The 26,630-nt window shown below is 38.0% G+C and overlaps 1 protein-coding gene across 1 annotated transcript in view; it reads right to left on the bottom strand.

Annotated features, from left to right (window-relative positions):
• The window catches only part of LOC131682153 (laminin subunit alpha-1), a 465,292-nt gene that overhangs the window by 349,072 nt on the left and 89,590 nt on the right, over positions 1-26,630 (bottom strand). Inside the window, exons 3-4 of the mRNA XM_058963402.1 lie at positions 3,908-4,088; positions 3,611-3,776 (exon numbers count right to left, since the gene is read on the bottom strand). Coding sequence (XP_058819385.1) covers positions 3,611-3,776; positions 3,908-4,088 — 347 coding nt within the window. The remainder of the gene's footprint in view (positions 1-3,610; positions 3,777-3,907; positions 4,089-26,630) is intronic.

Below are 26,630 nucleotides of genomic sequence, written 5' to 3'. Positions count from 1 at the left end.
GCTCCATCGAGGCTCTTCGTGCGATGAAGCCCAAAAAGCAATTCCCATATTTCCTGGGGAAGATACGGGAGTCCTTGTGTACGTTATCTGAAAAATCTTGTCAAATTACCTTTGTTTGGGTCCCCTCTCATTGCTCTATCCCGGGCAGTGAAAAGGCCGACTCATTAGCAAAGGTGGGCGCATTAAATGGTGACATATACGAAAGACCAATCTGCTTCAACGAATTTTTTAGTATTTGTCGTCAGAGGACACTCAACAGTTGGCAAACCTCGTGGAGCAATGGTGAACTTGGACGATGGCTACATTCCATTATCCCAAAGGTATCAACGAAGCCTTGGTTCAGGGGGATGGATGTGGGTCGGGATTTTATTCGTGTAATGTCCCGACTTATGTCCAACCACTACACCTTGGATGCGCATTTGCGGCGTATTGGGCTTGCGGAGAGTAGTCTGTGCGCTTGTGACGACGGCTATCACGACATCGAGCACGTTGTCTGGGTATGCGCCGGGTACTTGGACGCCAGGTCTCAGTTAAAGGATTCCCTTCGGGCCCGAGGTAGACCACCCAATGTCCCAGTCCGAGATATACTGGCAAATCGTGATTTCCCCTATCTGTCCCTTATTTATACTTTCATAAAAACGACAAATATCCCAATTTAGCCCCTCTCTTTTTATTTCTCGTTTTAGAAGCTTTCTCCTGCCTTGTGGGACCGATCAGCTCCAGACTGCAACTATGTAACCGCCGTCGCACTTACCACTACGGAAACTGAAGCGAGAGCGACTCAAGGTCCGATGACTTTTGAAGGATTCCCCGCGGGTCCGAAGAATACCATCCGCCAATCCGACCTACCAGACTGAGGCGGTAATCTTTCGCTGATCTCCCGTTTGTCCGAAAGTTGCAAGTTTTGCTCTTCTCTCCCGGTCACCATCTACGCTTTCTCTCCCCTGTCCTTGATACAACTGCTTCTACAGCCCCCCTCTGAATATCTTGACCAAGCATAAGTCTCCGCTAAAAAAGTTCAAATTTGTATTCTGTATTCCTAGTTTTAAGATAGTTGTAATTTTACCTCTTTGTTAAAACTATTGTCCCCCATCTTGTAAATAGAATTGTATCCCTAGTCTTAAAGCACCTGCGAATTTTCTCATAAATATTTGTTCCCCCTTTTGTGTACCAAACTATATGTTAGTTTTAAGATAACTGTAAATATTTCCTAAAAATTATTACTATTGAATTCCTTGTTTTAAAAATTTTTCATAAAAAAATCTTTTGCCCCCTCTCTTGTATATAGAATCTTATTTCTAGTCTTAAGATAGCTGTAAAATTTTTCTCCTTTATAAAAAAATATTTCAACATTGAAACCTCCTAGTTTTAAAATATCCAAAATGTACAAAACAAAAGAATTTGGCACCGCCAAGCTAACGCATTTGTGCCTATCAAATAAACGAAATGAATAAAAAAAATTGTCCTCATCACTATCTATGAAAGAAAGATAATCCTTTATATGCAACATGACCTACCCATTGCTAAGTTTCCTCACATAGTGCAGTTGCCGGAACAGAAGCCTCTACCTTTCCTAGAATTCATTCATTTTGGAATACAAATTTAAAGGTCTAGTCTGACTTCTGTTTAATTGATGTTTGTTGTTGGGTGCATTTGCCCATACTAACTACTTACGCACACCAATGTACCATCATGTCAAACAGACAGACGTGCCAAACAAATGATATAGTTCAAAGAATCGCCACGAGGCGACGATAGTGTGCAAAGCGAAGTTAAATTTGAAATTATGATCAAGTTTTATTCAGTGAATTGTTCTCAGTGTCATGTCTGGTAGGTCTGTGCTTATTTTATCTGTAATTATTTTTGATACCCTATAAGACAGCGTATGAAATATCAATGGTTATTTTTTGCAGTAAAATAATCCAAAGTTCTTATTTTATTTTGTGACAAAATATGGAAACCGACAATAATATAAAATGTTCAAAATTGGCTTCAACGCCTTTTAGGTGTAGCCCGAGCGTATCGATAATCGCGTTTTCTCGGAATTATTTTTTGAGCTGGCCGAAAGCCTTATTTAGAACTCATTCCGTTAAAAAAACGCCAAAACAAAAATGACCCAAGAAGTAATGATGTTGACATTTCTTTCTGATGTGGATAACACACACACACACCACACGCCCATAAGAACAATCGGATGAAACGTCGAAAATCATTTGACATGCTCTATGTAGGAGAAATTTATATAGATCTAACATCTTAGCACACTCTTGATAGCAATGCAACGCATCAAACAATGCCTTACCCGAAGTTTTCTTTCGTATGAACAGAACATTCTGTCAAATTAACTAGAAAGAAATAGAAAGTTTGTTTTCACTATAGCTAAGCCACCCGGACATCTGTCGCACTGCGTGCTGACGTGATGACATGAAACTGACGTTTATGATCCTCTAGCCAATAACGGTACGCTCGAAATTACAGGGTGTTGAACAGGGCTGACACTAATCCGCGGCTTTTCACCCCGCCGATCAGTTCGGCAGATTAAATAGCATAGAGAAGCCCAAATCAACGCCTTCGCATTACATATGACTAGTTATCCAATTTCCAATCCAATCAAATTTTATCCGACGAACCGAACTGTCCATCAAAGACACAGTTTATGTTTAAGCTTATTGACCGGCCCTGCTGGTAGCAGAGTACACAGAACGCCGAACCGGGAAAAACGATTCGGATGCGTAAGTGAGGCTAAGAAGACGATAAACAGATGCACCTACAGTTTTTTTTTCTCGTTTTTGGAAGATTATGCTTCAGACTGCATTCTAAGCGACACGCTAGTTTTAGTTCCATCTGGTGCTTCGTGCAGAAGAATTTGAAGAAAAGAAAATTCCCAGAAAGATACTTCGGACTCTGGTTCTACGCTAGCCAGCCAAATCAAAGTGCATCTAGGCAAACAGACAACAGTGTAGAATTGGAGAAAGGCCGGACAAACATACCAAAGAAGGTGTGTAATGCTCTCGCTCGACAGTGTTAATTCCCTCCCTGATGTTAACGATCCTAGGCCCTGCGTCGGCTATCTCCTACGACATTGTGTTCATTTGTTCTGTGCTCACTGCTCAGACTTTTTACGATCGTACAAAATGACCGGTGGGCTAGCAAGTTGAAAGATTAAGTAGCCGTACCAAATTGTTCCCAGATACTGATACCGCACTATCTCAAGCTGCTTGGAAGCCATTGTGGTTGCCGGTTCTTTCTAGAGTGTGGGTATTGAAAGTGACTAAGACGATAAAACAGTCATAATCGCAGGAGAAAATAAAGTGTACTTTTGAAGACGATTAGCTCAAGAAAACGAATGACTTTCGATAGTTGAACTTCATTGCTGAACATAACCATAAAAGATGCATAAAGAAAAAAGAACATTAGACATAGTTTTTGCGAAGTATAATATTCAAATTGTAACCAAAAATAAAACTATAAACAACTGATTGGATTATGTTCCACCCAACAATTACCCACACTTCCCAGATTGTTTTACAACTCAGCAGCCCAACACGAACATGAACTTTCCCGAATCAAGTATAGAAGCCGTAAGATCACAGATAAACCGTAAACTCACCTGTCCCAAATCAAGCGAAATGGTTACACGATCGTTTTTGCTTGATTTAAGCAACGTCGGACTCTGCCACCAGCTGTTCGTTCCGTCCACAATATTCGTGATAGGGTGTCGTTTCTCCAGATCGGAATTGTTTGCATCACATATGCCACACTGAGATGATCGCGATCTGCACGAAAGGGAATGGAAAAAAATCGCAACAAGAAAAATCGAAATTAAGATCAAAGATTGTATATTTGGTCAATGTCTTTCAACGCCCTGTGTACAAAACACATAACATGAGGTGTCGCTAAATGGTACCTTAGTGGGTCCTGCAGGCGGCAGTACTCCTCCTTGCCGTTTTGACCACAGGTTGCGTTCACCGAAATGGTCGCCCGCATCGCGACATTGAAGAAGGATGGCCACAGTCCGGTGGCTTTTTGGAAGCCGTGTTCCGAGTCGACGGGAGATGATGAGGTGAGCCCGGACAGAAGTTTGAGATCTGCAACAGATTAGAGAAAAATTCCTTGGTTAGGGATGCCGTGCTGGGTATGGGACTAACAGATTATGTTGAAAAGTAAAAATAATCACTAGATTTTTAACAAGTATGTAAGTAAATACACGTGTTGCGGAATTGTCTTTTTGCTTCAATAGTCTTCACAGATGATTCTACAGTCTCTGGCCATATCATTATACTTAGCCTTCATCGAAAGCTTATATAAAACTGTGGTGCATATGCAGTGTGGGAAGCAAACCAACAAGTCGTTCTTGACAATTTTCACGGAAAATCCAAATTTATTTTGAATGTGCAATGAATGGGGGAACACAGGGCTATTAAAAAACCGTAGGGTTATTCAGACCCTATCGATTTCTCAGAAAATCGTAAGACTTTTTTACTGTCGTACATATTTGTGGAAGCGCCATTGTGAAACATCAATTTTGACAGACGAATCGTATTCTGCAGTTTTTTAGAAAGGAGATACAACGGAATTCATATTTTGTCATTCACAACAAAAAAAATCATTATAATGGCAAAATCGAGATTGAAGTAAAAAGAAATGGAAAAAATCACAGGTAAGTGTTTTGGAAAGATTGAGGCTCAAATGTTATGGAATAATTTTTGTTTGGGTGAAAACACAGATATTTTCTAGACGCTTATCACTTTTGTGCGAATTGAGCGAACGGGGCTATTCGGACCCCCAATTCCATCAAACACTGTTCATCGGCTTGCCTCAGCGCACACGATTGCATACACCATAGCAAAGAAAATGCATGATGCATTTTTTTTAAGACGATGTATTGGAGTTTGTACAATAAAGATTTCATATAATTCCGTTGTTAAATAAATAAAAACAAATTGACGGGGTCCGAATCACCCCTACATTGTAAAAGGAGGGAAAAACGTTGAGTTTTGCAAATCGTCGTCTAGCGCTGCATGGAGTGGTGCAAATGAATTTTTATATTTTCAAAATATAGCTGAGGTTTCAAGCTAACAATTAGGACCTCTGATCGATAAATTCTTTCACTTCTATCCGCCTAAATGGGCGATTTTCTTAGGCAGGTCCGAATAACCACAGGTCCCCCTATTAATTTGGGTGTTCTATCACTGTTATCGCAGATAAAACCGATAATATATGTGCTAAACTAAAGTCCGAGGTATCCAATCAATCTGAAAATATGGTTGCTCACTATAAAGTATTCTACATCTACTCCATTCGGCCAAATCCTGGTACTTCTCGACGTCATCAGAAAAGTCTCTTGAATTCAACAGATGGCCGCAAGATATACTGTTCAGGGAATGCAACGATAACTGGACCCAGAACACATCGTGCCCGCCGATCCATTTCCCTCTGCTTTCAAAGGAGCATGCAGTACGCTGATCCAATCCGGCTCATCAACGGCACTGTCGTAGACTCCGATATGATCTAGTAATGCCGCTACCACGGTGTTCCTAAAACCGTTATTAACAAAAAAATTACCATTAATTTGTCATACGGCATTCGAAAGATACAGTATCCAAGCAACTTCTCAATGAATTTCAAAATGATCCATCGAGGGATTCGAGAGAAATTGCAATTTGAAGTTTTATGATACGTTTCATAAGGCTACCAGCAAACACCCACGGGTTTGGTCCTATCTCTACAAACAAAAAAAAAATTGTCTACTTATTTAGTACATGGTATTCGAAAGATATAGTAATCAAGTATATCTCCTGCAAGTTTGAAAATATTTCATTGACGGAATCGAAATTTATAACGGTTCTTCTAAATGAAAATTAACCATGAAACGTCTACTTGTTCAATAATGAAAAAAAAATTAGAATCGGTCAACAAACCATTGAGATATGGCCTTTTGAAGTAAACATTCCAACTTTTATTCATTTTTTTTAGTTTTCACATTATATTTAACGTTTGGTCGACAACCCTATTTTCATATTTTTTCAGTGCACCATATAAATAACACCTTTTGTACATTATATTTATGTAATTAAATGGTAATGTTTTCCTTTAAAAACCGTGACACGTAGAAACGATCTAAATAGTCAATGGACAAACATGGATTCACGCTTGAAGTCTGGTATAAAACCCATCTATGACCGCATACCACATCCAAACCGTTATAAATTTCGATTCCGTCAATGAAATATTTTCAAACTTGCAGGGGATATACTTGATTACTATATCTTTCGAATACCATGTACTAAATAAGTAGACAAAAAAAAAATTTTGTTTGTAGAGATAGGACCAAACCCGTGGGTGTTTGCTGGTAGCCTTATGAAACGTGTCATAAAATTTCAAATTGCAATTTCTCTCGAATCCTTCGATGGATCATTTTGAAATTCACTGAGAAGATGCTTGGATACTGTATCTTCCGAATGCCGTATGACAAATTAATGGTAATTTTTTTGTTAATAACGGTTTTAGGAACACCGTGGCTACACCCTCACTGTGAAAGAGAGTCGATGTTGAGCAGATGCTGCGACGCAACACAATCAGTACTATGCACAGTGTTTTAAAACGTCGTTTTCGTGCTCAAAATTAATAGCGTCTTTCGAAGTATAGTTTGTTCGGAGAAGTTGTTGTTCTTATGATTGCGCATCCACAGGAGTATACCCTTCAGTGATTAATTCACCTATAAGTGACATACGAAATTTATTTTCTGAACTAATTAAGATAGAGAATTTGTGTCTTCAGCAAAGTTGTAGAAAATGTTACTTCAAGTGCGCTTGAATATTTCATTTTATACCACTGTGATGTAATATTGTATTGAACATAACACTCGGGGAGAATCGCGTCGACTAGCAATCGGGCCACTATATGAAAGTAAAAAGCTGGTACTTTCAGTATGTTATGATGTAGTTTGCTCCTTTTTGCTGCTTAACGAGTTATTTAAGGTGGGAGTTATCTCAAAAATGTCGTAAAATTTGGAATATCTTTCTAAATTCAACAAATAGGGAGTAACTATGTTCGGCAAAAATATGTGTTTCGATACCGCAAACAACTTTGGGGAAGATTCTACGAATATAGGAGAATGCCTAAAAAAGTTATCATGAAAAAACTAATTTTAGATAGTGTTCCATATAATATGTTCCATAACTTGTAAACTATTAAAGCTAGATATATGGTGCCTTCAGCAAATTTTTTTTGTAGTAACACTTTCTATAACTTTGCTGAAGACACAAAGTCTCTATCTTAATTAGTACGGAAAATAAATTTCGTATATCACTTATAGGTGAATTAATCACTGAACGGTATACTTCTTAAGACGTTTTAAAACACTGTGCTATGGAATCCCTCAATCCCTGCGCCACAGTCAAGCCGAGAGCGATCATCAGTCGTCCAGGATCTGTGTGCGGAATGGGTGGAAGAGTATTCCAATAAGCTAAAAATGGCAAGTATACATCTGCACTACGCTATATTTCTCCATAGTGGAGAAAAATGAGCATGAGCATGAATGAGCGTGATAATCGTACAATTCGTACTTGCTACTCCGTGATTGAGCAGAACAAGCAAAATTGCGCAGATAATCAACGAATGGGGTCTGGAAGTAGCTATCCATTCTAAATATACACGTTTCAAGAGGCTAGTAAGATGGGGTAAAGCATTACATAAAGCAGGATTGACCTTGATAAATGATACGATCTATACAACTCTCAGAAGTGTTATCATGTGTTTATTGCTTTGGTCAGCCGGCTGCCGAGAATTTATAATAAATTTACCGTTTGTTCAATTAATGTGGAAATGCTCGGTTCGTAAAATAACAACTTAATATTAGCAGCCGACATTCCGGAGTATTGTCTATGTTTAATTGAATCAAACCCCATGTGAACGATTTTATTAGTCGTTGCTTCTTTATTCCGACGACACACAACTTTCCAAGAACATTCTATTGTCAACCATCAAAGACATCGGTCACGATACTTCGTGTGCACCTGATTCTGTCCGAGCCAGTGCAAAGCTCCCGAAAAAAATAAACAGTTACTTGTGTACATTGTCTGAAGAACAAAGGATACCGCTATTTTTATTCTTGCGTGATCTATCAAGATGACTGAGTCTCATCAACAAAACGTGATTATTCGGCCTAACACAGTGGCCATTGACTTCAGGTCTTTTCGCATAAGACCAAGTGTTCGTGATGTGCAACATCTGCTGAAGGTTAAAATGCAGCTTCAGTTTTCGGAAGTCACCTTCGTACAGTTTGAGCGCGTCAGGCATGCGGTGCTGATAACCCTCAACAAATTCGCCCAGGCGAAAAGATTCATTTCGCAGAACAACTTAAAACACGTGCTTGTTTGTGACAACGCTGAAATCAAGATACCTATATACATGGATAATGGAAATATTGAAGCTGAATTACATGATTTATCTCCATTTACTTGCAAAGTGGCAATTAAAAAATTCAGGTCGTATTTCGGAGCAGTGGAATCTATTACGGAGGACACATGGAGAAACACTTCCCAGGTATTCCAAATGGTGTCTTTGTTGTGAGAATGCGGGTAGAACAACCCATTCCCTCTCACCTCACCCTGCAGTGCAGGGGGGTTATACCATTACACAGCGAACTCTGTACATATCAACAGGGAAAATCTAGTTTTGTGAACAAATGGCAAGTTACGGACAACCCTGCCCAGAAACCGTCGAGGAAAGCTCATCTTCAGAAATATATGCCAACACACAGGCTCCAATATCTTTATCTGAACCACAAACGGTTGCCAAATTTGTGGCTGCAGTTAAGGCAATAACGACAACTGCAAAAGCTTCAAACTTAACAACTAATACCACCAATGAAGAAGCTAACACCAAGGATGGAGTGTTCACATTCGTGACCCGCAAGGACAAGAAGCCAGGAAGAATATCTGATCGCGACTATCATGGCAGTAATCACGGACGGACGTAAACAACAACGAGAGAGATTTGGATAACCCCGAAGTTGGCGGGAGAAGTAACATCTTCCCGACGCGAAAAAAGATCTCCAAGTTGCGCGCACGGAATCTTACAGGCTTAAAATAAAATTTATTGCTATTTTGATTTTTTACATCTTGTAAATAATGAAAGACCCATGGCTCCTCTAAGCTAACGCATTGAGCCGTGTCAAATAAATGAATTAAAAAAAAGACATTCCAAGAACAATAGAATACAATGAAAAGCGACTACCTTTACTATCTCGAGGCATATGTATACTAATGTCAAAGTTATTAAAGATTTCGTAATAAACTTTACTGTTATTATTTGAACAAGGTGTTGATTCTGATATTATCGTTATTCGTGCGCGTTGTTATGCTAACTGAAGCGCATTTTAACCGGTATACAATAAGCACTACCGAATTACCTGAATCGACTAACTTTGTAAGATTGGAGATAATAAGATTTTTTTTCGTTCCTCTCATACAAGACCATACGTATTCCCTACGCACACTAAATGCCCAGTGGATTAGCTCTAGTCCGAAGAAATGTCAGCTCGATTGGCATTATCCGGTGGATACGCATTCCCTTACAATGCCATTCAACCAAAGCACATTTAAAATTACAAAGGACAAATTATGTGCAATTCTGAATATAATAAAATGATTACTACATAGTTGTTTACAATAAAATAAGATCGGAAAAATCGGTCTATTATCAAAGATTTCCAAGTACTGTTAATGAATCACCCAAGGAAAATAGGTTGTAAGGGACGCGGACGAGAATATCTAACCACCGCCATTTCTTCAGAGTGTCAAAAAATAAGTAAAATCGATTTTTTTTCCACAAAGGAGAAAACTGTTTTAAACCTATAACTAAATTAATTTTGAAATTTGCATGTCGACTTCGTCACATCAGAATCGGGCACTAACTTTGTAACAGGACTAAGCTAGTGCCGAATAAACGAAAACACTATTTGTATCTCTGAACAAACCTCTGTCCTGCGTGTGACATATATCAAAGTAAGCACAGAAACCAAATTTCTGATCATGCGAATAATTTTTGACCCCTACCCACTTCGATTGAAGTTTGTACCATTGCACAGTGGTCCAGAATGTAAATTTAACAGGAATTTTAACTTTTTACTAAAACTAAATTATTTGGCCATACAATATATTTAAGAAAGTTACTGTACTGTGCAATGCTTTTCTTTTTCTTAAAACAAGATAGAATGGTTCTAATTTTAGGAAGATTTAAAATTTAACTTTCTAACGTAGCTAGTCTTTGATGAAGTTGTAAAACAACACATTTTAGGCAAATCTGCTGCAGACTCGCAAGCTCTATCTTTTATCCTTACAATTGCACGTGGAATCCAAATGAAAATAAAAAGTATAAGATATAGAGTTCCAATGTCTTCAAAAAAGTTTTCTTAACATTTGATTTTCATTATTTTGCTGGACGACTGCGAAACTCCATCTCGAATTAAATTTCTGATTTCAATAAATTTAGAACCACCCTACCCACTATTTTAAACAGGGCCGTGCGGGGGGTGGGGGGTTGGGGGTTCAACTCCCCCCCCTGGATCGTTTTGAATTACTTTTAAAAATTTATTATCTACCTGCCCAGGAAAATAAATATACTGCAAACCGTTTGGACACATAAAATGTCATTTGAGTTCGGTCACTTTAGAAACAATTCAATGAAGAAACCAAGGACGAAACTTTGCGAGGGTGGCTGGACAAGGATGTATGTCAAGTTGGACGGCTTCTCTGAAGGATCGGTTAACGTATCGACAAGCTTCGATATTAGCAAAAGTAGTGAGTAGACAGCAGATGTCGGTCAGAGGGCTAGCAACGGCAGTTAAGGAGGAAAAACACAAAGTTGGAGAAAATCGGGATATCGTTGTCTAGAAAAATTTCACCGCCAATGATTATTCCGTTAGAGTGGCAGCAAAATGGATAGCGAAAATTGGCATCGGTATAGTGTGAAATCCTGCCACCAAGAAGTTCTCAGCACCAGCTAGCAGATAAATTGGAAGCACCAAGAAGGATAAGAATCCCGGCGAAAGTGGTTAAAAACAGATGTAAATCCTTATGGTCGACAGCCCCGGACCGGTTCGTGTATCAACAGGGTACGATATTTGCAGCAGACCTGAGCAGGTGAGATATATCACGAAGATTTGACACCAAGTAAGGAAAAGTAGATATGGATAAAAACATGACGATTCACACAAAACAAAATAAGCAAGAACACAATCCTTACTAAAGTAGTACTTAACGGTTACCCCGGAAGGATGAGGATTACGAGATACAAGAGGTTTAAGTTAAGTCGGCTGGCTACTACAAACCAATCCGAATCCACCACGAGCCAGCATTCAACGCACAGTGGTCGGAAATGCCAAAAACGTCACTAGAGGCCAAATTTTTGAATATCTTCATAGGGTATCTTTGGAGGAATTGTTCGTAAGAATATTCCCCACAACCTGATAAAAATTAAATTGAGGCATGGCTTACTATAATTGAAATAGAAAAAATAACTTTTTTTCACTGACGAGGTAGAAAGTTGGTGTCTTCGACAAAGTTTTAGGAATGCTCATAATGAAGAATTTTGTTGAACAACTTGAGCTTGTAGGACTTAATGTTATCGATTTAAAGCGTTTTCTAAGGCAAACCCCTTAAATTTAGCTATTGAATATAGCTTTTTTCGCTGTGACTTTTCGTGCAAGCGATGTTCCAGATAAATGTTGAAGTATTAACGCCACATAATATTGTTGAAGACTGCATGTAAAAATTAAATTATTGTTGAAGAATGCATGTAAAAATATTGTTGGACACTGCGTATAAAATTTTTACCTGAAATCGGCGGCGCCCGCACACCTCTTGTAAAAATACTCATTCGTTTTAGAGTTATTGAAGAATTAAAAAAAAAATTACACCAACTTCAACTGCGTATAAGAGAGAAAGGTGCAAACCAAAATGGACGAGCAGGCACTATTTTCAATTTCCGAACTACGCATAATAAAGGTAAGAATGTTTTAAGCTGATTTTGTAATGTTTTTACTTGGGTATTTTTACTTACAGTCTTCAACAATATTGTGTGGTGTTAATGCCTCCATATTTGTCTAGAGCACGGTTTGCACGAAAAGTCACAGTGGAAAAAGTTATATTAAAAAAACTAAATTTGAGGGTGTTGCCATAGAAAACGCTTTACAAATCGATAACATTAAATCCTACAAGTTCAATTAGTTCAACAAAATTCTTTATTACGAGTATTTCTAAAACTTTGTCGAAGACACCAGCTTTCTACCTCGTCAGCATAAAAAGTTCATTTTTTTAATTTGATCGTAGTAAGCTATGCCTAATTTTAATTTTTATCAGGTTGTGGAGAATATTCTTACAATTCGTCCAAAGATACCTTCTGAATATATTCGATGGTTTGGCCTCTAGTGAATCAAGTTAGCGTTTTTGGGGTTTTCCGACCACTATGCAGCGGTGTCTTTTGATGACTTCTTCTCGATAACAAACATTTACCCAATTTGTTGAGCAGAGTCGTTTGGTTCACAAGACTAGGTCCAGGCCACTGAAAAAATCTTCAAAGTTTGATGGTTTCTGTACGTTTCTTTTTAAAAAATACTTCAAAGTTTGTGGGTTTATGTACGTTTCTTTTAAAATAAACGTTAAAACATTAAACACCACCCCCCACCCCAAGATTTTTCTGCGCACGGGCCTGATTAAAAATAATAGAAAAATCTTGTAAAGTGCAAAATTTTATCATGAAAACAAAACTATATCCTTTATATTGTCCACCATGAAAGCAATTTAAACATACTATCAAGGGTTAGATGAAGAAAAGAGACAACTTCAGCTCGAGTATTTTCATGGAGGGCCGTCTTGGGAAGATCTGATTTCTCCAACATTTGTTGTGCGCCCAAGTTCGCTCTCACCTTTTCATTTAGTGACGTCTGAATTTCGCAAATATCCGCTTATCCGATTATCCGCTAATCGAGTAATTTTCGAGAGCTTGAATAATTGAATCGATTAATCGACCAAGATAATCGAGTAGGGTAATAAATATTAGTTTGTCAACCAAAAAAAAGATCGCTTGGTATTTTTTGAGGAGCATGTCATTTTCATATTTGGCATTAGCTATCCCGCCATGAGTCATGTTGTCCATAAATGGACTTATTTGAATAATTTACTCGGTTTTACCGCTAGCTTATAATTTCTTATCGATTTTTCGATTATTTTAGAGATTAATCGATTATTTGAGTTAATCTAGTAAAAATACATCACTATTCGAATTTAGCTACTACTGACGGCATTGGCCTACAGACTATATGACATCAATAGACGCATGGGGAGTCATAAGATAAGAGCTTTTGAGCACTGGAAAGTATTTACCACATGATTTAAAGATATGTTTTTTCTGATATATGACTTATTTCAATTTTTTGGCCAACCTATATAACATCTGAAGTGAATTTAAAACTATACCTGAGAGCTTCTGACACATAGGTGGATTTCAATCGCTTCCCACTTGGATTTTCTATTTATTTGTTCGATGTGAGTTAAAATTTAGTGGGGATGTACTTTTGAGCAGATCTTTTAACGATAATTAATTACCAGTAATCACACATCACCAAAATATATACAACACTTTTTACCATCGAACAAAATCAACCCATATAATTAATACAAGAATGAACCTCACAAGTCACACGACACTTTACAAGGAGAAATCAATAAATTCGACTTTTTACATGCCATCACCAATCCCTTCCAAATCGCGGCTAATTAATGGGTACAACCCGCTGAAAGCATGTTCCCGACGCACAAAACGATATCGATGCGATCTTGTTCCATTTCGGAGGTCTCTTTTCCGACCCGTTTTACGTTCTCCTTTGTCAACAGTGTGAAGTTGGCAAGACAGCCGACAACGTCGAAAGTCACAAGCTGATTCAAATTATGCGCATCCATGTAACTCTGACATACGACAGTCAGCCCCTGTCACCCAAATCTGGTAATAAATCGAATTTGACGAGCACAGATGGAAGTAAATCGCTCTCTAAAATTCCAAAAATTAGTGACTCCCCGTGATCGACGGCACGCTCTCTAGTTTATGAATCCGAGCCAAAGCTGGGAGCTTATCTGTGGAATGACCATACGCGGCTGACGGGGCAAACGGAAATTCGTATAGGGTGATGAGTCTATTTTTTCGCTATTTGGATTGAAAAGATTTGAGGGAAGTCAACTTCTTAACCGCTAGGACCCTTGCGAAACTAATTGAGATATTAAAATGTTAAGCTTTCCGGATGATTATCAATACAAGCAATTTCCTAAAACATACTAAACATATAGCTACGGTATGTAGTGATGATAAAAAATTTATAGACTAGTCAACTACGACCAACCACCCATAACTAAGAATGTATTAAAGATAGAAAAAAACATTTTACACCTTGTACTACTTTAACAAATATCTCACGTTAATCTCTGCTGATGTAGGCCGAATAACTAACGAAATAATGCGACACCCTTAACATAAAATAGGCTCGTCACTCTATGCCGCTCAACGCATAAAGCATTATTCAATTATACGTACCTACTCTAGTCAAATTTATGACTTAGTTTATACGATAAATAACATTAATGAGTGTTTCCGTCGAGATTTTCTTTTCGTTACTTACCGAAGAGCTGAAATCTACAGTCCCACGTGAATTATATTTATGAGCTGACAACATACTATAGATGTAGATTGCTAGATTGCTATGACATTGAAACATTTCATATATTTGTTTACCAAAAATTTGAAACATGTGAACTCTACTGTAAGCTACCGTTCTACTTAACTTCTTAATTCATAACCAAATTTTTGTGCATGCAAAAAAGAAAGAAAGCGTTCCAAAAGTTGGCTTTTGATTCAGATCAAAGAGGCTGCATATTTTAACTATGTGTACCTATTTATGAGTGTGATCGAAAAGATCACACCAATTTCACGGATTTGGTGAACAGTTTTGTTCATGTTTGGATTCGAATAGAAGACACTATCTTTCTATAAGATAGTATTAGGATCGTATTTCCAGTTCCACTTGATGACGCTTGTCAATTCCAGTTGTTCGGATAAAAGCAAACCGGACTGTACTTCACAACAGCATCATTTAATTTTAATGAGTTCTATCAAACTCTCATTCGCCTCCACATTAAAATATGGATACGCACCAAATTTCTGAAAGTAACGACTGTGTCGTATCTGATGGTATTCAGCATCGATGGAAAAAAATACAAACACAGCTCATTGCAACATGACTTAATTGAATTCCGATGTTTTATTACCTCAGCGAGGTTGACTTGACGACTTAAAAGGGCTTCATTAACACCTTATTTATGCATTACTTCCTTTTCGGCAAGAATGGTTCCCTGACCCATATTCCATTGAAACCAACAAGACACTCGTGAAATAAGGCAATAAGATCGCACGGGGCAACATTCGAAAACCTTGCCCCTTTCCCGTGACTTTTAAAAGAAAAATAGTACACCAATTCAACATAACATTTGAGGGATTCAGGATGGTGCTTAAGAATTTACGACCTACCCAATAGATTCCAAAATGATAACATGATTCCGGAATTCACGATACACACAACCGTATCCGGGGTAAAATTTCTTGACCAACGGAAATGCTTCCCGGTTAACCTAAGGCGACAATAGACTGACCAAAAACCAAACCAAACCACTACGTTCGACAATGTCGACATTTTTCCGTTTATGTTTAAGCCTGTCACTCTTCGCGCGAGATTTACGAGCATCGACTCAGACGGCGTATCTCTTTGTTAAACAGATCATAAAAGTTTTAAGTTTTTATGACGTTTGAAAGGAAAAAAAATAAAACAATGCTCATCAGCAACACTGTTTCGCTGTAATGAACCCACAGGAAGGGGGTCTTAATAAGTGTGTCCCAACGGTCCCAGCTAACTTGAGGCGCTTCAAGTGTGTCAGCTGGGTGTTAATTGCACACTTCCAGACACCGTGTCCTCCAACCGTGAGAAGTGTGTTTCGTTCTGATTCTGACATAACCGCAGTAGGCATGGTGGCGGGAAAATATCAGCGAGTGTGAATCTTCTGCAGCGTCTCACTGAACAAAAGATGACCTTTGTTTTTTGATTAAAACAATCGAAGGGAAACTGTTTTTGTCAAATGAGTTATTGCTTACTAATGAGGAAGGGTATTCAACGATGCTCATTTTCAGAAATTCTATAAAAACAACTTCGAACTTTTCAATAACAGGTTTTCTGAAAGCTTGTGTAGGGGATAGGGCTGAGTTGTGAACCCGGCTTGGGTTCTGAACCAACAGCACTTTTTCTTTCATGGGCCAGTGTAGCCATCGGTCTGTGAAGGATTGTGTTTTGTCATTAGAAAGTTTTTGTCTTCTCACAGGAGCGAGCAGTCGTATTGTTTGTGCCAATTGCAGATGTTGTATTGACAATTGATCACGAAAATTTTCGCACCATGGTCCACCGGAGGGAAGTTGCCCCAGCCGCAGATAGGATTTGATACCGGCCACAAATTGTCAGTCTGCGAGACAATCGCTGCTATCAAATTCCGCTTTCGATGGTAGTTCACCGGTGTAGTGGCGTTAATTGGTTTTGCACTTTGAAGCATAACTTTCAAAGAAACATACCCAGTTTATTGCACTTCTGTCGAAAGTGCACGGTACTATCCAGGTACAGATCAGGCAAAGAGTCCAAGAGAAGACTGAGCTACTGATCAGAAAGCTTCCCTTTCAGCAGTAGTGACTCGACAAAAAAACCAATGAGGACTTGTTTGCTTTTATTTGTTTAGAAGATACCGTGCGAGTGACTCATGCCGAAAGACATCCAATTGGTTTAAAGAACTTGCCAAAATGATTACTCCTGTCATTTTCAGAACAATAAAATATTTCTAATTAGAATTGTAATTACAATATTCGTTATTAGAAAAGGCAAAACTTTCCCCAAAAGTTTGAGTTTCATAGTCCCGTTTTCTTTTAATCTTTTTAATGTTGAATTCAAAATATCGGTTGTGGCAGTCACGTCTATTTGTTTTGAAGTAAAATACTTCTAACGTTTCAATATAGGGGCACGTTTCAACATTCAAACGGAAGGCATTTATCCGCTTTTTCAAACGATAACTATCTGTCGTTGTACTGAATGAAAAAATAGCCCCTTTTACGTTGAACATAAACTGAACCGAGTACAAAACAGACTGCGAGCATTGATTTTCTTGCGGTCGATGACCAGCCCCTTTGCCTTCGAACGAAAACTGAATCAAGTACCGAGGATACAAAACCGATCATATGCGAGTGCGGCTTCATTCGTGTGTTACACTCGTGCTGGCTAAGCCACACTTAGGGTGCTTACAGAGTGGCAGCGAGAAGCTGAGCTGGGGCTGGAACTGACATTAGAGTGCGAGATGCGAGAAACCTGCTTACTGCAAACCAAAGGAAGGATGTCAGAGTGAAAGCGGAGCGGATCGGCGCCGACTGCCTGCTTTTACTCTGACATGCTACATTTGATATGCTGCGAGCAGGTTTCTCGCATCTCGCATCATACTGTCAGTACAAGCGCCTGCTCAGCTTCTCGCGGCCACTCTGTAAGCACCCTTACGCTCGATATGCCTGAACGCGGTAAAGAAGGAAAAGGGATGGAAAAGCTACAATCCTGCTCGGTTCCTGCCGGTCTCCAGCCTGTCGGCCAAATCCATCGTTTGCTGAAAAAGGGTCTCTACGCCAAGCGCGTCAGTGCCGAAGCACCCGTCCGCCAGGCAGAAGTGATATTATATATTACCGCCGAAGTATTGGAGCTGACAGGAAACGCTGCTCGTGATAACAAAAAAGATCAAAAGAAGGCCTGAGCAACCTAAATCATAACCTTTCTGAACGAAACAACTTAAAACACAAACGCGATGAAAAACAAAAATTTCCGTTACTAAAATGTAATTGGTCTTGAAAAGGACCCGTTTTTTAATTTAATTCGTTTATTTGATAAGGCGCATTTGCGTTAGCTTAAAGGTGCAAATTTTGTTTTGTTTTACATTTTAAATTACTTAAAACTAGGGGATTACATATGGATTTTTTTAAAATGAAACTAAGGAGATTTCACAACTATCTTATACATCTACACAAGGAGGTAATGACGAATTTCGCGCCAAATGATATTCAGAGTTGGCAGCACCCTATCAGATTCTAATGAAACATTCTGTACATGAAGACTTTGTACCACCAACAATCACTTGTAGGAGTGGTTTTCACAAAATTAGTCAAATTTTCGAATAAAAATATTGAAAAATTTCTTCATTGACTCCTACACTGAGAAAACTCGATTTTAAAAATTTAAAGTCGATTTACAAAAAAAAAACATTTTTGATTTGGATGAAATTTTGTTACAAGATGTTCCCTACCTACCGTCAAAAATTCAAGTTGGGCACTTTTGAGGAAAAAAAGTTATTTGAAAAAAACTTTTCCTTGTCCAAACTGATTTTTTTTTCTTCACTGTATTTTTATCGAAAACTAAACCAAGCGCGCTTCTTCTACCAAGAGCAGTGGTAATTTGAAATTTTATGCTCGATTTTCTCGAAATGTCGTTTACTAAAAATGGTTTTTCCGTGATCACGATTACCGAAAAACTACTCAATCAATTTTCTTATTTTTTTTTTCAATTGATCGTAATTAATTCCTTTTTACATTTCTTATAAAAGAAATGTATAGAATTCGCTCAAACTTTCAAGATTTTTTCCGAGGCCCGGAGGGCCGAGTCTTATATACCAATCGACTCAGTTCGACGATTTGGGACAATGTCTGTGTGTGTGTGTGTGTGTCTGTGTGTGTGTGTGTATGTAACGGACAAATTCTCATTCGTGTTTCTCAGCAATGGCTGAACCGATCTTATCCAAACCAATTTTAAATGAAAGAACTAAAAAACAGTATGAACGCTATTAATTTGTTTTTGATTCTGATGTTTAGTTTCCAAGATATGAATGTTTGAATGCGTAAAAATGGCGTTTTTGCAGTTTTTTTGAATTATCTGCCGAAATTGACAATATAGAATAGCAATTCATATGTTTTTAGATAGCTTTAACGAATACCTTTCGAACAAGCTACAGATTGTTGAAATCGGACCATTATCAAAAGAGATATTTAACATTAAATGCGGACGAAAGATTTTTATCATTTCCCATTGCCAGAAATATGACGAAAAACATGTAATCTATTTTTAACGCCAAAACGGCTTGTTTTAGGTCAATAGTATCTTCGGTGAATTTAATGGAGGCAATATGCCCTTTCTTTTGGTATTGTGCTTTTGCTGATTAATCCCCCTATGACTGAGATATTTTCACAAATTTTCTTGGAAGTGATTATATCGAAATGATGTCTTCAGCAAATTTGTAGCTCTTACTTTTGCGAATAACTTTACTAAAGACTTTAAATATCTATTTTGAATACTTTAAAAGTTATGGCTTGTTGTTTGTTGATTACTCTTTGTCGCCTATTTTTTGTTCAATATAGTAATAATCCATTGAAATAAGCTAAACATTATTTCGATAGAACGAATTTTGTATTTCATTTTACTATCTACAACCGCTAGAAATAATCACCGAACACTTCCAACTTGTCTGAAAGGAACTTGATAACTTATCAGTACAAAAATGTTCATTTGTGCGAACCTTCTGACTGCAATTTTTCTAACTTATAACCATCGGATCGATCTGAAACATACCGGAAAATGAAAAGCGAAATAAATAACTCCAAGCAACGGCGTAGCCAAGAGAAGGTTTTGGGGTTTAACACCATACAACCCCCCCCCCCCACACCACACCCAAAAAAATATTGGATTGAAGTTGAAAATTTTTGATGCAGACTGATTTAATTCAATATTACAATAACAATTATCTGATCCTTAGATTTATAACCTATTGTTGTAAACATCATGAGGACTTTTGATAAATTGTCGGAGGACTTTTGATAAATTGTCGGAATGAGGTCCTGATATGTAACTGATCTATTGGTCTTGATTTCACAGTTGTCTAATAGCATCAATATCAAATTTCTGCCTGAAAACATTCCTATAGAAAATTCCAGAGTTCTGTAATCAATCATAATCCTCAGATTTATTTTCAAATTGAGCTCGTTTTTGTAGAAATGTACTGTAATAAGGGTCTTTATTTAATAGGAAGCGAAGTTAAAATTGATTTAATGTCTATGAAACATACACACTTAGAAAAAATGAAAATTACATTTGACGTAAACAACATTGCGACGTATTTTGCTGTCTAATAATGAAATTTGACATGTTTCGAGATGTGAAATAAAATATTGTGTCTCTTTTGATGTAGAACTCGGCTGAATGGAGATGTAGACTTGTGAACAAAACGCATTTTTACATGTTCTTGAATGTAAATTGAAGTGAATTATGACGCTCCTTTTATGTGCATCTTGCGAGATGTAAATATTTTTAAGTGTGTAGAACTGCTCACCAAAAAAATGCATAACTTTCAACATTTGCTAAAAATGTTTTTGCCTTTCTCATTCACTCTAAAATTCATCAATCTAATCCCGACCCGGAGGGCCGAGTGTCATATGCCAATCGACTGAGTTCGTCGAGATCGGAAAATGTCTGTGTGTGTATGTATGTGTGTGTATGTGTGTATGTGGAAAAAAATGTGACCTCTGTTTCTTAGAGATGGCTGAACCGATTTGCACAAAGTTAGTCTCAAATGAACGATACAACCTTCCCATCGGCTGCTATTGAATTTTTTATTGATTGGACTTCCGGTTCCGGTGTTACGAGTTGAAGAGTGCAATCACACAGCAAATTCCCATATAAACTGAAATGAAAAATTTTCAAAATCAAATTTGTATTTTTGATGCCAAATGACTTTAAAATGCATGAAACATTGAGATGTTTGACAAAAATTGACTTCTTTGGACTTTGGTACATTTTTGCCTTTCTCATATAGAAAGGTAATGCAATCACTCCAAAAATCGTCAATCATACCGGCCTGGAGGAAATATGCAGTGAGGGGTTGCTACTTTAAAATTAAAACTAGTTTAAAATTTCTTAACAAGTTGAAAATTTTTGGCAGGACCTGGACCTCCCGGATCCTTCTCCATGATCCGCCGCTGGTTTCAAGCGATGATTCAGTATCACATAGTATTTCAAGATCGTGGCTGTCGATCCATTGTATGTATGTGCAAATCGTACTGAACATGTAATATTCATTTCCACCATTGTATTGAACATAATCAGCCATGGAATCGTAGTCCTGACAAATGAGACAAGCACAATTGCACCACTAGGTGGATTAAAACAGGTTTTTATTTTAGGAATGCGTCGAGTTGAGACGAAAACGTAATATGATTATTAACTAGGATAACACTTTCCGAATGTAGAGAGAAATTTATGAAAAATGACGATTTCCATTCGATTCTAGCAGGTTCTGATCGATTTTGATGAGCATTTGATTTTTGTTGTATAGGTCAAATATTTAAAAACAGTAATTTAAGGTCAAGATAGCATCATTTTGAAACCGATAATTTCGGAGGTTTAGTATCTTCGATGAGTTTTACAAACGTTAAACAGCGCATCATTTGATAAAATAATTTTGACGGTATATCGTCCAAGAAGTATTTATGGTGAATTTTCTCAGGTTAATATTCATGACTACAATAAAGTCCCAACATATTCGTTAAAGACACGAGCTCTGATACTATTTTCTGAAAAATTAATTCTGCATAATTTTAAAACTTCAAAAATTACGGTTTCGGAATTATGCCGTTTGGACAGTAAGATCGATTTTCACCAAAACGAATTTCTGGCTACGCCGCTGATTTCAAGTAAGTAGAAACAAAGTCGTTCTACACTCGTTCAAAAGAAACTTCTTCGAATGCTGAGCTATTATAACACATTGAAACCCCGATTTTATCAGCCAAATATGAACATATGTTTGATAGGCTCTAGCAGACGAACAAGACTGAATTCGAGTAAATCCTTTCTTGAGCATGTTTTCCTTATCATGAAGATATGCGAAATATTCGAAAATAAAAAGTTCATCATAATCAGAAATAGTTATCAGACTACATCAAGGGACGAGAAGAATATTTTAACAGCTTCAGTTTATTATAAAGAAAAAAATTGCCCGATTAAGTCAATGTCCCCATTTTGTCAGCCTAAAATACACCATGAGACTGATAAAAATGGGTCTTTATTGTATGTATTATTCGCTGTGTTTCACATTAATAGGTACATTTCTTTTTTGGAGATTTTTTTATTGCATCGAACTACAACAATTATTAGATAATTTTCAAGGGGTTTTTTTTATAGACTTCTTCCAAAATTTGGCGAACCTATTCCAATTCGTATACCAATTAATTGGTATACTTAAGGGTTAATATGTTGCAGATAGAGAAAATACTGAAATTTTCAGCTTTTTTCCTAAACAATATTACGAAAACTTGTTGAACATTTTTTCCTAATAAGTTTGCGAAAATTATAAACTATTTGAAAAAATTCGATTTTTTTGGCTCAGTACAATATATAACCCCTTTAGGAAAATTCAGTTTTCCCACCACAATATAGATAGTTTATAAACAGAGCATTAACAATAATTCGTTGGTATGTCTATGTTTTGGGCCATTTTTTCGCTTTCTCATTGATTTGGTTTGAGATTTCTAGCACTGATGTTGTCCTATGCTGATATGAGCGATTCTCTGAGTCCTGCCACTATCCCATGTAGTATGTGTTATCAAAAACATCGCGAAGCATCAAGTTCTAAATGTTCTTAAACGATATAATATCCGAAGAGTGATAAGAGTTATAAGAAATGTCTCATCACACTGTTAGGTGGATTAAACACGTTTTTATTCATAAATTTTTGTGTCACGGACAAGAATTTTTTAATACAATTTTTAGAGCTTAAAACAGAGATTTTTTACTGATAACGTTCTCGAATGCAGGAAAAAATTATTATTTATTCAACTAATCGTTAAGGTACGAGGAACACTCATACACTAATAAAAAAAATTAGTTTTCGATTTTTAGATGACCTATTGTTTTCCAATCGTGATCACCGCAAACCTCTTAAACAAAAAAAGGGTTTCGAGGAAAAAGCCATAACTCCGCCAATTATCAATTTATTTTTATAAACTTATGCTTGTTTATTTTACTGAAAAATGTACTACCAAAATATCATAAGTTTGATGTAATGAAATCATTCCTTTATTTCATTACTCAAATTCAAACTTTCTTGACATTTTTATCACTAAAAGGTATGTAACCCCTTAATCAAGAATCCTATTTAAAAGAGTTTATATCGTTAAACAAATATTCCATTATTACTCTTTTATTTTCTTGTTTAGTGCTGAAGAAGAATAAGAGAAAGAAATAACCACCACAACATTATGTATTGATTCTACTATTGAATTTTACATAATTATTTATTTATTTTTATATTTTACATTTGTCTTAAAACTATCTTCATGCATGCTATTTTGTATTATTTCTATACAAGGAAAATATTTTTGGTTCATCTTCTGAATTAGAATATCTTTTCGTCTCTACTTTGCCATTTCTTATTTTTATATTGTGCTGCTGCTCCATCAGACATAAAATTAATTTTAGAAAAGTTTGTCAATTGTTTCATAAAATTTATCAGTTTTGAGAGGAATAAATGAACTGCAGTCTTCAAGTCCTTCAGTCTTCTTGTCTTCCAGTCTTCCAGTCTTCATTCAAGTTTGTTATGAATATATACCAAATTCGCTACAGATACTTTTTGCATGTTTCAGACAACTAGCAGCTGGGAAAATGGATTCTGAGATGATCATGACTTTCATTGGTTTAGTTTTCGATAAAAATACACTGAAGAAAAAAAATCAGTTTGAACAAATTTTAAATAACTTTTTTTCCTCAAAAGTGCCCAACATGAATTTTTGACGGTAGGTAGGGAACATAATTATCTATCTTGGAACAAAATTTCATCCAAATCAAAAATGAGGTTTTTTGTAAATCGACTTTAAATTTTTAAAGTCGATTTTTTTCAGTGTAGGAGTCAATGAAGAATTCTTTCAATATTTTTATTCGAAAATTTGACTAATTTTGTGAAAACCACTCCTACAACATTTTTTGTAGGATTTGTCATTTTTAGACTATAGCCATTTGAAAAAAATTGGGAAAAAAAGTTTGGCCCTTTTCAAAAGACAGTCTAGATCATTTTTAGAAAAACAAAATATGCAAAGTGGCTTTTTGTGACAAAGTCTTCATGTACAGACAGTTTCATTAAAATCTGAGAGGGTGCTGCCAACATTTGTTCAAGTTGGCGCGAAATTCGTCAATATAATTCTTGTAAGATAAGGGGGGGCATTTAGTTTTTATGGCAATTTGTCTTAAAAGTAGGAATAACTAGAGGGCGTGATTGAATTCTGTAAAGATTCGGGGAGATTTATTAGAGTTATTTTTATGTGGTAGTAGAGTTGGGCATGTTCAACGAGATTATTTAATATAATAGTTAAAATTAGAAGAGGCAGGAAGAGCTAAATGCTTTGGGAAGATATTTGAGGGAGGGGGGGGGGGGGGGGTAGGTGAGTTACTACTGGGTATAAGAGTCATGGGAAGGAGAGTGGACAGAAAAGGATCCGTTGGATTGTGGTTAATTGTGGGAGTCACAATAAGGCCCCTGCTTACCGCGGAGTTGGCGAGTCAGTTGGATGTCTTTCGGCATGTCACTCGCTTGGCGTGGATAGTGCACAGATTGGTATACTCAACAGTAATGAAGAAATCAACCAGGCAGACCTCGCTGGCTTCTTGTTACACTTGAGCTCTGGGAGCGTAGGTCGGTTTTGAAGTCCTGTGCAATCTCACGGAAGGGTTGGAGAGCACCTACCGCGTGATGTGCCTCAGAGTGATACCTGCCTACTGCACGGTACCACACGATTTATCCTGCGTGATAGCGAGCATGATGCCAGTCGGGCTGGTCATCCGGGAAGATGAGGAGTGCTTCGAGTTACGTGGAAATAGAGGAGCCCGCGAGCGCACCAGGGTGACCTCGGTCGCCAGATGGCAGCTTGAGTGGGATAAATCCTCGAAAGGTAGGTGGACCCACCGGCGGATACCTAACATATCGAGCTGGGTGGGAAGGCCCCATGGGGAAGTTCTCTTACATTTGACACAATTTCTGTCAGGCCATGGCTGCTTCCGACAGTACCTCCACAGGTTCGGGCACGCGGAGGTCCCCGCTTGCCCTGACTTCCCAGGTGCAGACGAAACTGCCGAACACATACTGTTCGTATGTCCCTGTATCGACGTCGAAAGAAGAGCAATGCTTGACGTCTACGGCTGGGACACAACCCCTGATACCCTTATTCAGCGGATGTGTCAATTGGTAGATACGTGGAACGCAGTCTCTACTGTAACCACCCAGATTGCCTGTAGGCTACAGGGAATTTGGCGCACCGAGCAACAGACGACGGGCACGACTAACTAGTGATTGGTTAGTTGGAGCGAACAAGGCCGAGCGCAGAAACGTGAGTGAATGGTGTATTTATGCTGAGGCAGGTTTGGCGCAGCGACTGGCAGCCGCGTAAGGGGTAAACCCAACCACCCACTAGCCTAGCAAGGAATGAAAAAGGCGAGCACACAAGTCAGCCTCGCAAGGAACGAAAAAGGCGAGCACAAAAGTAAGCCTCATGTGGAGTGTTAGAGAGTGAATCAAGGTGCGATAGAGAGAGCACCCAAGTAAGCCTCATACAGGACGTATGAACGCGTGAGCGAGACTGAATGAGTACATCAAGTACAGCCATCCCCCCAGAAGTAATACCGTGAGGTAATCCCTGGGGGGAACAATGGCGGAGCCCAATGGAGTTTAGTCGGTATTAATGGCTGCGTCACCATTAGAGCCCGACACACCCCCAGTACACCCCGTGTGGTAGCTTGGCATCTACTTATAGCACGTGTACTGGGCTAGTACGTAAATGTATTCTCCATTGTAAAAAAAAGGCAGCTTGCGGATTAGTAGCTCCATTGACTTCTGATAGCGGCGAATTTATCACAAGACGACAGTTCCTAGTCGGTACCAGTGGCTGGGGCGATTTTGCGGACGGCCTTCGTTGCTAATTGCTTGCGGGGAGTTTTCCTTCCGGTGAACTTGCGGATGGTCTGACGGTTAGATCATGTAGACGTACATCAAATTTGCCATCGTCTATTAAAACGAGGATCTTGATTCACACTTGGTCGTGCTCAACGACGTGTTACATGTTGTTATGCACAATAAAGCTTTCCGAAATTATCAAAGCATTGGAAGTTTTTTTGAGAGTTGTCCTACAGGAGCTACAGAGCTGAGTTCTCGGAAGGGCTCCCTGTCAGAATCACTCATTACTATTACAGACGCGACGGGGAATGTCACTCGCTAAAACACTGCTTAAGGACAACTGTAGGGGCCGTGATTCTGATTGTGATATTGAGTGTACAATTCAGATGTGCGGGCGTGGGGAGTGCACGATCGCGTGGGAATGGGCGTATATTTGTTCGCACTTGAGACCGCGTTGATCAGATTATAAGTGCAAAACTGTTCAATAAATCATCGGACGTTTTGAAATCCTGCGCGCAGTTATGCGTGGTT

The sequence above is a fragment of the Topomyia yanbarensis genome, chromosome 2 (assembly GCF_030247195.1).
Source record: "Topomyia yanbarensis strain Yona2022 chromosome 2, ASM3024719v1, whole genome shotgun sequence".
NCBI classification, from domain to species: Eukaryota; Metazoa; Arthropoda; class Insecta; order Diptera; family Culicidae; genus Topomyia; species Topomyia yanbarensis.
The sequence above is the reverse complement of the archived record's forward strand: the minus strand, read 5'-3'. Positions and strand labels throughout refer to the sequence as shown.